General features: G+C 39.7%; 1 protein-coding gene across 1 annotated transcript; it reads right to left on the bottom strand.

Moving 5' to 3' along the window:
• Positions 1-183: 183 nt before the first annotated feature.
• Positions 184-5304, bottom strand: si:ch1073-15f19.2 (T-cell surface protein tactile). Its single transcript, XM_041050971.1, has 7 exons — positions 5133-5304; positions 4564-4914; positions 3944-4050; positions 3583-3739; positions 1517-1993; positions 681-780; positions 184-498 (listed from the first exon to the last, which is right to left on the bottom strand). Exons 1-7 carry the CDS (start codon positions 5212-5214, stop codon positions 345-347), a joined length of 1428 nt encoding a protein of 475 aa, XP_040906905.1. The 5' UTR covers positions 5215-5304; the 3' UTR covers positions 184-344.
• Positions 5305-15779: the final 10475 nt, after the last annotated feature.

Below are 15779 nucleotides of genomic sequence, written 5' to 3'. Positions count from 1 at the left end.
TAGAAAGAAATAAACTATAATATTCCAGCAAAAGATAAAGTAACACAAGCAGCTCAGTTCAGAGTCAAATCAAACCAGTTTTTATTTTCAAGTGTTAAAAACTTTATGGTTAATTTTAATACATTTAATACAAAAAAAGAAAAAGACTGAAAATATTTGTTTTTAGAAAATGAAAATACTTAATTTCTGAAAACAAACCATAAAAATGTTTTATTTACTATAGCACAGCACCAACACCACCCAAGATATACACATGACCCACATTTGCTTGTAGTATAGCTTGTAAATCTGCGCGTAACCAAGACAGGACGCGGCTAACACTGTGTTCCAACCGTCATTAGGAATTACATTTTGATAAATGTTTGTTTCGTATCTTTACAGTCTGTTATCGAGTTACACCTTGCAGTGGGGAAAGGCTGTGTTGAAATCTCACGGTATCTTACAGGTGCATACTTGACTGGAGGATGAGGGGGCTTGAACGGAGGTGGTAGATTCATCCTAGAGAGAGAGAGGGTTAAAGCACAAGTATTGACTAACAGCATTGCAAAAAAGTTGTGCTGTATCCAGGAAGCACGGATATGTCATAGGTCATGTGCACCTATCGGAAAATAAGACAGACATCAATATTTTTCTTGGTCACCCAGTGCATCACCCTGAATACCTGCAAGCAAGACTTTTACCTCTGTTTTATAAGGTGTCTCCTGTAGAGAAAGCCAGCCACAGCGATCAATACCAGTATTGGAAGGATGATTAACACCACCAGATGACTCTGTTCGGTATCTAAGCAGATTCAGGGAGAGGAAAAGTGTCATTTTGGAGGACAGCATCAGCTACAGATGTGCTTCTAAGATATTGATCAGCTTGCTCTGGTGAAACCCAGCAGACTCCAACTAATATCGATAAAAAATGTAAAGCTACAATGTGAAACTTTTTGCCTTGAGGCAGAAAAGTGTGTCTTGCCGTTCTCCCCCTTAGCCGGTTGCACACCAGCCCCAGAAGCTGACACTCCTTTTAATGAGTTTTCTATCTCGAAAAGGAATCTGGCCTGAGGCTAAGAAAACTGGAATCTGTAAAGCCCCCACATGTCATGACGATGCAAATGGTGAAGGCAAATAAACTGTGGCTAATACTCATGTACTCTGATTTTTTTTTGTGGCCTTGCCAATTGAGACCATTTAGTTATGTTGTTTATAGTCATCTGCTGCTTTTAAACAGTTTCTGTTGTTTACAGCCCTGAAGCTGTTTGCCTCACCTTCGTAGCCATAAACATAGCTGCGCTGTTAGCAGTCCCCAGAGCAAATGATATGCCCCAAACCATCTGAGAGCATCAGTAAAAAGCCAATTTCAGGAATGCAGATGCAGCTAGAGACAGAATAGTAAAACATAACCTATTGTTGGTTATATAAAGAGTCATAAAGAGTTTTTTTTTTTTCGTTAAATTCTACCATTACTTTTTGGAGTATCCAACAGATGGTGGTCACAGACTCTGTCCTTGAAAAAGGAAGCAAATTATTACCTTTTCCTACTTTTCCATTCATCGATGTTTGGGTTGCACCACGACCCTCTGTAAGGTTTCCCACGGTGCTGGACTCCTCTTGCCTGATTGAGAAAATGTCCGCTGGATGCACTGTATGTTGCATGGACGTGTTCCCCATTTCATCACTGGTCATTTCCTGTGTTGATGTGAGCACCGTACTATCATAACTTAATGTAGTCGAGTTGAGCAAGTGATAGGGGCCAGTGTGTGTGGCAGGGGATTCTGTGACATTGACGTGTGTATAATTTGTTGAAGAGGTTATATGCTCTCCAGCTGTGACCGTAGCATTGCCGGGGCTTGGATTACCATCTGTCACACTGGTACCCATACTCATGGTCACAGTTACAGTGGTGTCGGTGGTTGAAAGCCCAGTGGTCAGACTGGTGAGACTCCTGTCTGATGGCTCCAGCAAACCCTCTCCAGTTACATTCGCCTGTGGTGACACTGTAGTGACATCTGAAGGCAGAAAAACAGGAAAGGTCGGTTAATACAGTTAATCGCTTTCTTGCCAGGAGTTAAATGAGAAAATTGATGCCACTCATATCTGTACAGTAAAAATGCAGCTGGAAATCAGCAGCCGATTAGCTTAGCTTGGTGCACAGGCCCGAACGTTTTCTCGGGCTCTGTCTAAAGGTGAAAATCCTAATACCAGCAAGTCAGGAGGTCTTTAATATGTCCTATTGTGTTTGTTCAATCTGAACAAAAAGAAAAATTGGGATTTCACAAGAAGTTGTGATGTCACAACTTCTTGTAAAACCACAACTGTAAAACATTTCTTTTTCTTTTTACAATTTGTGTTTTGTATTTTTTTTTATCTCAAAATGTTGAACTATATTCAACTAACTGAACCTTTGATGAACTTCACATTGGGAAGTTGAATTTAGAGTAGCAACTGTAAGTAATGCACTAAAAAAAATACCCAGTGCACAGTGATACATCATTAAAAGAACTCTGTGCATAATCAATAGGTAAAATAAGGCAAAGAGCTCACTAAAAATCCTCGACTGTGAAGTCGCACAGATTCCTGGGGTAAAGGTGTGGGCATGAATTTCAAATTCAGCAGTACGATGCATGTGTATTGTATTTATGTGTGTATTTCTGCTATTTTTTTTTCTTCTGTTTATTTCTTCTTTTATTTATTTTCTTCCCATACATACCCCTGGACAATCCCATCATTAATTTCATCTGACATCCCCTGTGAGACACGGCTTTGCTAATTTACAAGCATATTAAATGCAGTCCGATGCCGCAGTGCAATGTCACCTAAGAGGTCGCTCTGTCTGTTTCAGGTAGCTTAGCTCAGTATTTTTCAAACCTTCATTAGGGCTGTACTACTCCAATTTGTCCAACAGATTGTGCTCTCACCCCATGTCATAATTCAGAGAAGTTGTTGAGACTCTGCTTGCGAGGTTTGTTCTTGTGGTTTGAGAGAGAGGATAGAAAGGAAGAGCAGGAAGTGACTGGTGACGTCTGTGTGGCTTGTGTGTTCTTTTGTTACATATTCAAAGTCTCATGAGAAACGTGTACAGGATGAGAAAGCAGACAGCCGGGGATTATTTTCCTACTCAAGCACATGCCACTCACAGCACTTTACCAAGCTATATCAGCAGTGGGGACAAGCAACATGCAGTTTGGTTGTTTTGTGATTTGAAACAGTGAACACTGTTTAGCTCAGCTTGGTTCAGTGTTCACTGTACTCCCATGGGGCATTTGATTTGCAGCACATAACTGAGTTTTTTATTTATTTATTTTTTAGTTTTGTAGTTTTCATTTTCTTCACAGTTGCTGGTGCTTTCTCATAACATAGCTGGCAGATTCAAAATCCCTTGAATCTCCCTCTTTCCTTTCAGCTAATTAAAAATTAAAATTGAGTGAGCTACAGTATAATAACAAAAGTCAAGTATGAGCTCGCTGGTCCAGTGCAGTTTATTAAGTCATTTAGTCTCTTGGGCCCTCTGCTAGATTGTTAATCCAACCCTGAGGAAATGCTGAAATTGAGTATGATACAAAGAGAGAAATAGTGGCAAAGAAATGGAGAAGCTCACCAGTCCTCAAGCTTGTGGTTGCTGCTAGCACTCGGATGGTAAACGTTTTGTGCAGACTTTCGTTTCCTGTGTTGACAGTCAGCGTATAAACCCCTGTGTGAGCCTCTGACACGCACCGGAGCTCTAGAAATTCATTCTCTGACACCAACTTCTCGTTCTGGGGCAAAACAAGATTATGTTGCACATAAATACCTATCATATTGAAAAGGTGTTTTTGTAATGCAGTTTTTGATGCTAGAGGTAATCAAATAATCTTGGTGTTCTTTGAATGTGTAACTGAATAAATGACTTAAATAACTGAAGTGAAAAGAACTGGACTGGCAGAAAGAGGCTGATTTACTGTTGATCTGATTTCTGTTACCTTGGTCCACCTGTACTGTGCATTAGGGGAGGCTCGGCAGTGAATCGTCACGTTTTCTCCAGTATGGACTTCAACAGCGCTGTCAGCGTCACACATTAATTTAATATCTAACAGAGAGACAATGTGAGATTAATAAGAATTCTTGTCAACACCACAATGCTTATGTTAAACCTTAGCTGTAAAATAAATCCAACAAATGACTACAGAAGGTGAAACGTCTGTGGTTTAAGATGCAATATACATAAACAACATTTTCTGTAATTGCCTTCTGCCTCTATTGTGATCATCACATCCCTTCAGTTCACTTACAGCTGGTAATAAGGTAAGGGTACAAGTACATGACCGATAAGGGAAAAAAAATAGGCCAGACAGAGGGGTGAAAATAAATGTCTCGTGGCAAACAAAGGTCTTAGATGTGTTCTTGCAATTATCACATTTGCTCAGAGGTAAATAACTGTCGAGATTGGCAGAGGAGCAATGCTCTGATGCAATCAGGAGTAACATGAAATATATGCAATGGACAATAAGACAGAAAGTTGCTGTACATGTCTGTCCAAATATTAAATCCTGCAGAGTCTGGTTGAGGCATGTTGGTGTGACTTTGCATGCCTTCGTCTTACCTTTGATCTTTAGCTCTGTCTCCCTCCTGATGGAGCCAAAAGGAAAAGTTGCAATATCACAAATATAGATGCCACTGTCCCATTTCTTCACCTCAGAAAGATGTAAAGAGGAGCCCGTTATGTTGTCTTCACCATCGCTCTCAATCTGCATGCTGACATTGGTCAAAAACAGATGGCTTCCGTGACCCTGGCTGTACAGAGCCAGCTTCGTGTATTCATTTTTTTTCACACTCCATTCAATATTGACAATCTTGAGCTCAGGACGACTTTTTACAGAACAGCGTATGGTAATGTTCTGACCCACCACTCCTTCCATCATTCCATTACTGGTCATCTCAAGATCTCGTTGCCCTATTATGGGAGGCAAGAAAAGTGAGGAGACAAAATCACTTACACTTTGAAGCTGATAATACAGACTGAAATCCATTGGGATGCAGACAGATAAAATCATATCATTATACTGAAGCAGCTTGTCACACCAGAAGCCAATACACATTTCAAACCCATGGTGAATAACCCATCTTTGCTGCTATATTATATGAGCAACAGCATATGTGGTCCAGGATTACCTTGTATAATAGAGGCACAGAGGAGGAGAGAGAAGGCCGTTCCCAGTGCGGTTCCAACCATGTTTGAGCTCCCCAAACTCATTACGATCAATCAGGCTGATTCTATTGAGACATTCAGCAAAGACAAGAACAGTAGACTGTCAGCTGAGGTTAAAGAGTGGGGCAGAGACTGTGAGACAGGGAACAGGACGACCTATCTTTACAGGAAGCCGCACAGAGACGGAACGAGTCATAGTTTTGACACTGCAGCTTTGTGGTGGAAACCACTGGTGCAAAGCAGATATTTGCAAAGGAGGTAAATCATTGCAGTACTTATTATTTATTCTTTTAGTCAGGGCTCACCAACAAGATGCAGAGGATAGAGTCATTTGGTTCCAGATTACATCACTGATGGTCTAAATCATCCAGTAAGAAAGATATCGAGGGAACGCACAAACACAAACAAGACTGAAACATTAATTGATGTTGTTTTAAATAAATTTTTAAATAAAATTCCAATCATGCACAGGTTTAACAATTGTAAGTTACTTGTATATTTTGGAATTAACTTAATAAATGTCTTAATGTGCAAATCAATGCACTTAACACATATATAAAAACAGATTTTTGCAGGCACATTCATCTCAAACCCAGGAAGACACACATCTGTGATGTGCATGAACATAGCAAGGGAAAGATTGTGCATTGTTGGACTTGCTTATATGTAACAAAGATATAACTGAAAAATTGGATAGCTTGATTGCTTGATATCATTTGCCCTTCAGCTTTGTTTTGTCCTCTGCACTCCGCAGGGGTTAATCTCTCAGAGCAGAACTTAACTGTGAAGCTTGTCACACTTACACTGGGATGAAGAGATAAAAGCATTAGCATGTTACAGAAAAAATGAGTAATTCTGACAAATATGGTTTTATTGCTCCAATTAAATAATTTGTTTACCCTATTCTTTAGAGACAAGCGGTATTATTCCTGTAAGACTTTATGTCACAACACTGGATTTCTAATGCATAAATTAATTCTTCAAAGAGCTGAATCATTTGTCTGCAGCTTTGAGAGATATGGCTTCATATAACTATATCCAATTAACGCAGATCATAAGAATGAACTGTGAAATCAGTTTAAATCTTCTACCCAAATTCTTCATCTTTGTGTATCTCTAATAGTAAGCCCAGGCTCACAAAGTAAAGTAAAGTAAAAATGTTCTTCAGGGATTTAAGATAAACCTGTTGATATCTGATGAATGGGTGGCAGTGTTTTTCTCAGCATCTAATTTCATTAGCTAATCAGAAAGAAAACAATTTTAATTTTATTAGTATCACATAACGCTGTTATCCAAACAGCTCGTCCACCTTTCATTCTTTCCATTTCGCCTTCACATATTATGAGCTCTACCCTTCTTTTATTATGAATACTCCCTGTGGACCCCGCAATGCATTTAAATGATTGATCATTTTACAGTCGTATTCTGCCCTTTGTAACTTAAGTTAGGGCTTAGAAGAGTGTCTGCTCTCCAATGGGAGATTCCTATCAGTATTCTGTCAGTGTTTCGTCAAATTGTAAGGGGACTTTGCGGCATTGCTCCATTTGATAAGGGCAGCATCTCTTCCCCAGTCATGGTAAGCTCAAGGATTTCTCACAGACTGTAACATCACTTCATTCAGTAGTGCAAGATGAATGGTGAGGACAAAATGTAGGACATTTAGCCTGTAAGCATTATTTTAGTTTGTAATCACTGCCCAATGTACAGTACAAGTAAGTTAAATAGGAACTATTCTCATTCAGTTACTCTAAACAATAATGAATACAATTGATTACAGGCATTGGTAGGCTCTTCTCTCTGCTTTCCTTCTTTTGACGAGAAGCCTGCAGGTGCACCCTGCCCCTCCTCCACACCTGGCCCACACTAAGGTCGTGCCTGCTCTGAAAGTCTCCAGGGCCCCGGGATACCCCTGTGACCCGCAGGAAATAGCACTTTTTGCAGCATATTGCACCAGAAGACTAATTGTCCTCTCTGTGTGTAGTTAACTGTATCTGTGTGTGAGAGTGTGAAATGTAGGTTTGCGTGTGTGTTGACCTCAGGGGGCTGTATGACCAGTGTTAACACACATTCACACATTCTGCACTGCTCATTTAGCCACACTCACTGCTCGGTTTCGCTGTGAGCACAGTGTTATCTCTGTGAACGAGTGAGATTTTTTAGAGGCAATGTATTATTAAAATCTGGGCATGTTGTACAGATTGTCTGACTAGAAACCGGTCAGAGCCCTGAGAGACTATTTTATTGTACTGCTGCTAAATATGACAAAGAGTGTAACTTGTACTACTTTCACATTCTAACCCTCTGATGAGTGATAATGAACATGCTTTCCATTTGTTTTTAAACATATCAGAGCATTGATCGTGCCACACATGGATCTGGAACTGTGAGAATGAACTTATGTAACTTTGAAGATATATATCTATTTGGTCAGCTCATTAAAGATTAACAATTTATGCTCTCAAATATCTCTGCAAGCAAGAAGAGTGGGATTTATGGGTGAGAGATCTAATGTTCACTTTTCATACCACAGCCGAGATGTGCCAGAAATTGTATGTGTCTAATTCTGGACATGACATGGTCACAACGTGGACGACCCATAACCGTTTACAACAACAAACATGTTTTTTCTTCACACATTGTTGCTTTTGAAAGTGTTTTGACATGTGGGGTCGAGAATCCCATATAGAGGCTGAGAATCCCACTTTTCAACCCCACTTTTCCATTTCATTCTTTTACCTTTCTGCTTGTGTCCCTTGAGGCATTTCTGCCAACAAACACATACTGTGACGAGTGGGCAGATTTTTTTATTTTTATTTTTTTTTTTTTTGGGAATGTAAAAATTGTAATACTAAAACTTAAACTTTAAAGCCCAGCTAGCTGTCCCTAGAGGCTGCAATGTGGAGACCAGACATCCTGTTTACATTGTGACAGTGGCAGTTTTAAAATGTCTGTCCTGGTGTTCTGATGGGGATTGTGTTTGTCCCCACAGCTGGTTCACATTTTGACGTCTTAGCTATTTACATCTTGTGCATATGAGGCATGCTAAATGTTAAAATATGAATAGTTTTGTAAAAATTATAGTAAGGTGGATATTGTAATAGTGCCATTGTACAGACCACTATTGACCAAGACTAAGAGTCTACAGTTGTGTTTGCAACTTGTGTGTTCAACCCTGTGTCCTGGAAACTGTTCAGCATCCGTAGGCCGCACTGCACGTGATGTTAAAAGAGGTCATAGGTTGAGAGGTGTGGGGCGGTGGACCGGAAGAAAACTGCCATATTCAGACTTTGGCACCTTTTATTCCTGCCCTTATTTTGGGGCGAGGGCACTGACCCAGCCAGAAAATGACACATTTACCATTATGATTGTTTTCACCTCTTTCACCCTACCTGAATTGTTCCTTTTATGTGAGTCTCCTGTTTTGCTCAATACCCCCAATATTTGGGAAAAAAAGTCCAAGTTCTTCTTTAGAAGAATAAATGGATAGGTACAAATAACAAGCCCGACAATGACTGAGCATCTTCAAACTCTGAACAACATTAAACTTTCTGAAAATGTGAAATTTTAGAGACCGTCGGGAGTGGGAGCGTGAGCGAGTGAGTGAGGGAGAGACAAACTGGGAGAACCATTGTGGTGGATAAAAATGAGTTTTATAACTTGTCATGACTGTACACAATGGGCCACAGAATGAATAGTTTAAGATGGTGAATAGAGTATGGGGGTGTAAGGTGGGATAACATATACAGAAATATAACAATTTATTCATCACTCATTCACTCACCCACCTTGTAAAAAATATACAATGAGAAGCAAGAACCAGCAGCATTAATGAACTTAGGTTCAGTAAAAAAATGAACTAATTATGAGTGAATATGCTGGTTTTTTTTTTTTTAATATTTAGGCTTGAAACATTGGAATTAATCATCTTCCAGTTATTCAATAGCACCAATATGAAGAACCTAATGCACCATTTATGGTAAATGGCTCCATTAGGTATAAGGTAACTTTTAATATTTTCATGCTGGGAGGTAAGGAGTGTGCACTACACTTGAACGCAGGTGGAATTAGGGGGAAAGCATTATTATACATTATTATACATCATCAGTGGGTTTGTTTGAGGATGTCAATCATATGAGCTCCTCTGCTCCTTCAAAGTGAGCAATCATACATAGATGACACCAATAGACCTTTGATTCACAGAGGACAAACTGAAGAAGAAAAGAAATAGATGAAACACCAGAAAGAGAGGCAGAGAATGACTCTATATAGACACAGAATTCTATTATTATTTACAATTAAGATCTACACAGTTGCAGAACAACAAAATACCAGGAGAAGAGTAACACAATTTCACACAATTCAACCAAAGACTAACAAATTGCAGCAAAGTGGTTTGTGGTCACTCCCTTCCACACTGAATATTCCCACAATGGCTCCCTCTCGTACAGAAACACTCATTAAAAAGCTAAACTTAGAAAAGCACTATTGGTTGTCTCAGAGCACTGAGAGCACTGAGACAACCAATCAGCCATCAGTGTTCTTTAAAAGCCATCAAAATGCCAGCTTAGAGCTGATAATCCCCAATTATCCCCTGAATGTGAATAAAATATATCTATCAAACAAAGCATAGAGGGTGTATAAAAGCGAATGTGGAGAATTTGGCAATAGAGAATTTGTAATGTAGAAATGTTGTTTTTTTCCCCCTGCCATTCTGCACAACAAAAGAAATGGCATCCGGCCACGTTCCTCCAGTGGTGAAGAGGAGTATGTTTGTGGTAAATCTGAACTTGTTTTTGAGCTTATGAAGCCGCTACAACAACAGCTTCAAGTCAGATTTCCTTTTTTTTGAAAGCCGTAAAAAATTCTTGTTTATCTTAATTCTCTTTATTTCAGCTTACACCCTCTGGTGGGTGAGACTTGCTCCCCTTTTAACTGTTTCATGCATTTACACTGATCTTTCTGACAGCACAAATAGGTTTCCCCAAATTTGTTTGGCTGTGCTTTTTGTTTAGTTTTTACTACACTTTATATCACAGTGCTACAACACTCACTCTGGTATGTAATGAGCCAGATTCTTGGTGTGACGTGAAAATGCCTTAGGAAAAAAACAAACAAAAAAACAAAGCACTGGAGTTTGATCATTTTTACTGTAGTACAGAAGCCTTACATTATTGTCTCCAGGCTTCTTTCTTGAATACAAGTCCCCTGGGAATCTGATTTAGTGCAGCGAGGAAGAACTAACCCAACAGATGAGAACCTCAGGCTCCAACTGTTTGCTCACACAAATCCATCCCGTGTTCAACCCCTTACTCCAGTGTGCACTTCTCCATGCCTTTTCTATCAGCTGTCTCTCTCTCTTGAATGTCATCCATTGATTAGGACTGAATATGCTTCATATCTCAAGAGACGGTCCTACCACATGTGGAATCCCTGAGTAGCCATAATTTATTATCATGAAACCTGGGCCGGTAATCTGACTGCTTGAAGTGCTCCCTCAGGTAGCTAATCTTGTCAGGTGGGAAATATCTACACAAATTGAACCAAATAGGCTAAATAGCAAAGAAACAAATGAACATGCATTATGTGAAATGAGTCATTCATAGTGTTCAATCCACAGGGACGTACTTCCCCCATAAGGCTGTGTAGTTTCAGATCATTGCTTCAGTTTTTATAGCCAGTAAATTCACTGTGTGGTTCAATCACGACATGTTTTAACAGAAATCTTTGTTAGTTCGTGCTAAAACATGAGCCTTTCGGACGGCTGTCACAGCTTTGAGTTTGTTAGCTTGTTGTGGAGTCCTGCTAGTTAGTATGTTAGTAGTTAGTAAATTGGCTTTCAGAAAGTAAGCTTATGGTTTTACGACTATCAGAACTTAATTTCCATGTGTCCTGTCAGCCAGAATCGTCAGGAGTTTTCCTCTGCAAAGTTAGAGATAACTTCTTGGAAAAAGCCCCAAGCTCAGTCTATCAAGCTAATAACACTTCCCAATGCTAAGACATCATTCTTCATGCAGTCACACACACGCAGTGTCTGACAGTTTTCACTGGGGTATTTTGTCTGTTATTATCTTAAGATTTTGACAACTTGTCTTGGGAACCTGAGAATGTGAACTGTGGGTCAGGATTAGCAGAGCAGGGTGCACTGATGTCCCCCACTTGACTGGAAGAGTGACAAAGAAATGAAATTAAATCTAGTTCAGAAATTTGTGTGTACAGCACATGTCTGTGTGCTTTCGGGGCATGGGACAAGTAAACAACTCTACTCCAGCCTTTTCCTTCCAATCCAATCTAATCATTGAGGCAGTATTTTTTTACAACCACGTTGGCTTCCACTGTGCGCTAGTTATATTTGATTGTCTCTTGATGTTCCCCAGTTGGTATTCGGTGTGTAGTGGCATTAGCAGCAATGTGTTTTAGCAAAGTACTGTAATAACCAAGGAGAGGGGAGCAGCAGCTCTTTTTACCCTGAACAAAGCAGCAGCACAACAACAAATACAACTGTTTTTTTTTTTTTAACGAACCTTTCTGCATTTACACTGTTGAGAAATGTGTCCGTGCAGAAAAAGGTTCTCTCTTAAGGCATTTCTCTGCTTCTTCACATTCACAGCACAAAGACAAGCACACAAACACTCTTGTAAACATTGTGATAAGTGTTGTAAACACAGAAAGCAGTGTTGTTCGTTGCCAGCCCCTGTCTACTCTCAACTGTGTCGAGTTACAGTTTGCCTATAAAAGTTTAGAGCAAATGGCTTCAAAATGCTGCTTAACTACTACTACCCAGAAAACCCTCATGTCTCTCCTCTCACCTTCATATTAAACTCTTTTTTTAATGATAATTATAATTTAAATTACTTGAATATTAGTATAGTAGTAGAAGTATTTTTGCTCATGATTGGTATAAATTGGATTTTTCTCATTTAAATAATTCTGTTCTCATGTGGCAGTAAATCAACACATTCCACTCACCTTCTTTCTACTAGTTAGATTTGCTTTGCTTTGCTTTTTATATCCGTTAAATATACACCATAGATTGTAGGATGAATTCAGTGTCAAAAAGCATTAGGGAATCAGTGTTTTACTTCCTGGCACTAATGAAGGTCAATTATTATGAACACACACAGACACGTTTTACCTTGTTACATGAAAAACTGCAGACTAAGCGTTCTGTGGACCACTCTGACTTAGGGAAGTGAGCAGAGAGTTGCCAACTAGTCAGCAGTGTTTGGAGGGTGGTAAGGTGCTGCTGTGCCGCCGTGACGTAACTGGAGTCACATTGAGACATGACTCATTATCCTTGTGGCTAATTTCACTTTCACTCATGCAAACATCCCTTGCTATTAGTTGTCTTTATTATCTCCACTTCAGCTTCCTCTGACTGACAGATCTATTCACAACCACCCTTGATACGAGCAGTTTTAAGAGGAGTGATTAACATCCCCTCATAATCATGGATTCCATTAAGTTTGATATTAAATGTCACGATGGCCAAAACTGGCAGAACTCAAGAGAAAAAGCTCACAAAAAAATAAATAACATAACATAAATCTTAGTTTAGCATGATGAAATTTGCTTATTAGCATTGAAGACATAGGGCAGCTGAGGCTGATGGGAAAAATTTGTATTGCGGGTATGTGGTCATAAACCAAAGTATTAGACAAATTACAATTTTGACCTGATGCTGGTACTAGATGAAAAGTCAGGGAATGCACAGTGATTATAATTCATCCTGAAAACAACATAATGTCTGTATCAGATTCCAAGGTGATTCCTCCAAGGAATCACCAAAGTCAGAAGGACACACTGACTGGGAACGTGAACGTCTACATCAAATGTTGAGATATTTCAGTTTGGACAGACCGACTGACTTTGTCGTCCCTAGAAATGGTAAATGCTAGAATGCTGAGTAGTGTGCACCCCATGATCATCCTCTAAAAATACATTTTAAGGTAAATCTGAACCTTTTTTTGCTCATAGCTGGTTCATAAAAGGGCCACAGATTCACAAAAGCCCTTCCATCAGAGGGTAAAGAGACATGAAAAGTATGTATGCATGACTGCTATATTCCACCTCCATCCCTAAACCCTGGTAGTGCACTGCCAAGAACTCTGTCTTCATCACGGCCAAGATGTTGCTGTAATGACACTGTGCGCTTTGTTATTTTCTTTACCAAAGAGGATGTTCTTCTCACTATAGGTTCCTGCATGCATGCCACATCACTGATGAGCTTCAGGCAGAAGTCTTCAAATTGGCCTACGCATTACACAATTACAGTTTACTGTGCTTGGACCAGAAAGAAAGCGGGCAAGGCAGAGTGGTTTTAAGCCCTTATGCTTGCAGACTGACAGAATCATTTCCCTCGACTTCTGTAATAGCTGCTTTTCATGGTTTGTGTACTCTCAGGCTGCTGACCACTCTCAGCGCCATGGAAGAGTCACTGGCCTGATTTTTCCTCCAGGAAAGGAGAAAGTAGGAAATCAATCAGAACTAAAATTAAAAAATACGTTTTGGAAAGTAGCTGGCAGTAAGTAAAACATCGACTGTTTTAATGGCCCAAATCACCCAGTGAGGCGAGGAAATATCAAAGTAGTGGGGAAAAAAAGCTATTTTCTTAGAAACCTTGATGTGATCATGGTGTTGTCTTTTTGGATTCCTGTTTAATGATGTTTCAGTTTATGTTTCAGCAAGTTAGTAATAACTGAAAAGCCTCTTTGCTAATGTGGCATATTCTGTTCCAATATCATTTGTTCCTCTTTCTGCCGTTTGTGATATTTTGAATGTTGCACACCAAAAAAACAGAAAACACAACAGCATATATCTCATGTGTTGATTATTACATAATCTCCTGGATACAGACCTACACAATATCACAAAAAACCCCAAGTTAAATAGGAGCACTCGCTTCATCTCTAAGACAGCAAATTGGATGTCAGAGATGATTACGCATTAGACATCTTAGTATTACAAAGCAGGATCTGTGTCTGACTCCTCTACCCACATCAAGCCTGCTTATGCAACTGCCACTGTTCTTGTTCAGGCAAACAGCAGCAACAGCAGTTCCAGTATGCGCACAGTGGCAAAGTCCTGGTATGTGCATCCTGACCCCCAGCCGGTTAGCTGGCTGCTCCATTTGAATGGCAGGCTCTATGCCAATGCAACATACAGACAATAGGAGAGTATGCTTGCACAAAAAGAGAACTACATAAAAAAAAATGCCCACAAATAAAGTGATTTGAAACCAGCTACATCCTCAGACCTCTGTTCTTTCCTTGATTAAAAAAGATCAGTTTTTTTCACTTCCTAATCATCTGCTCTCGTGCCTCTTATCCCTTAAAGAAGAAGGTGATGGTTGCAGTGTATGTGAAACCTTCAAGAAATGATGATGGTAAGCTATGCAGACATTCCTCACCAGAAAAACTACTGATTCCTGTATGAAAAAGCACTGATCCCAGTATGGATATCATCTGATGTTTTAACCCTCTGCTGATGTTTTAACCCTCCGGCAAAAAGTTTCAGGTGTGACTTTGGTACGGATGGTTGGTTGTACAAAAGCATGTAGCTCTGACATATGAGGACTTGATTTTTCCGTACTGTGACAGTGATCATAAGAGAAAGACGGGACAGTTTTATCATGTAAGCATTCAAAAACAGGCAAAGCTGGCAACCCCTGAGACACTCAAAACCACATCTGCACATAAAATGAAAAATGACCAAAAGAGACTGAGCAGATGTTCAGTGAACAGTGTTTTCTGCAGTACAGAACAAGAAAAATGACAGATTCTACATATAATCCTAACAGCACTGTCTTTTTTTCCCCCCTCATGACAGAAATGTAATGCCCCTGAATTCCATTTTCTTAATTAACATAATGAGGAAACATTTTTAATGAATGCATCCAAGTCCCAAACTATTCATCCAGAACGTATCAGCAAAACACTGTGTGACAACATATTTAAGTTGTTTTCCACCACCAAGGCATGATTGATATGTTTTATGGGAACAGGAACTCAAAGAAATGGGTTGAGATCGGGGGAAGATTGTAGTCTCGACTAAATACTGAAAAAGCCAGCATTGGCATCACATATGAAACAGGATGTTCTGACTTTATTCACATTCGACTGAAACAATTCTCCTTGGTTGACCTCACCTTCAACAATGTGCTTGTGTTGGTTAAACCTGACCAGATATGCGACTCAGGATGTGAACCCCATTGCTATGAAACTTAATCCTGGCAGTTACTTTGCTTGAAATGTTCTTGGCAAAGCAAATTAGATGCATATGCATTAAACATAATTTCTAGGAGACAGGGCTGATTCTTGAATATATTTATATCGAGTATGACTTTGAGAACTCAAATGCATTCACTCCAGCACAATTAACCGCGTGGCCTCATGTGGATCTAAAGGGAACCCTCTTTTATGGTACGTTACTGGCATCCAGCCTCTGCTGAGACTCTGTAATGTGCAGTTGTGTATTGGTTTTGTAGTCCCTGGAAGCATCGTGTGACAGGTCTTGGTGTGACAGAAGCTTGCTGTTGCACTGCAGTCCCAAATGCACTCAGTGCTGCTGTTCCACAAGGGCATGATCTAGCTGTCCCCCTCAATGAAATACTG

The sequence above is a fragment of the Toxotes jaculatrix genome, chromosome 12 (assembly GCF_017976425.1).
Source record: "Toxotes jaculatrix isolate fToxJac2 chromosome 12, fToxJac2.pri, whole genome shotgun sequence".
NCBI classification, from domain to species: Eukaryota; Metazoa; Chordata; class Actinopteri; family Toxotidae; genus Toxotes; species Toxotes jaculatrix.
This window is presented reverse-complemented; position numbering and strand designations above follow the sequence as displayed.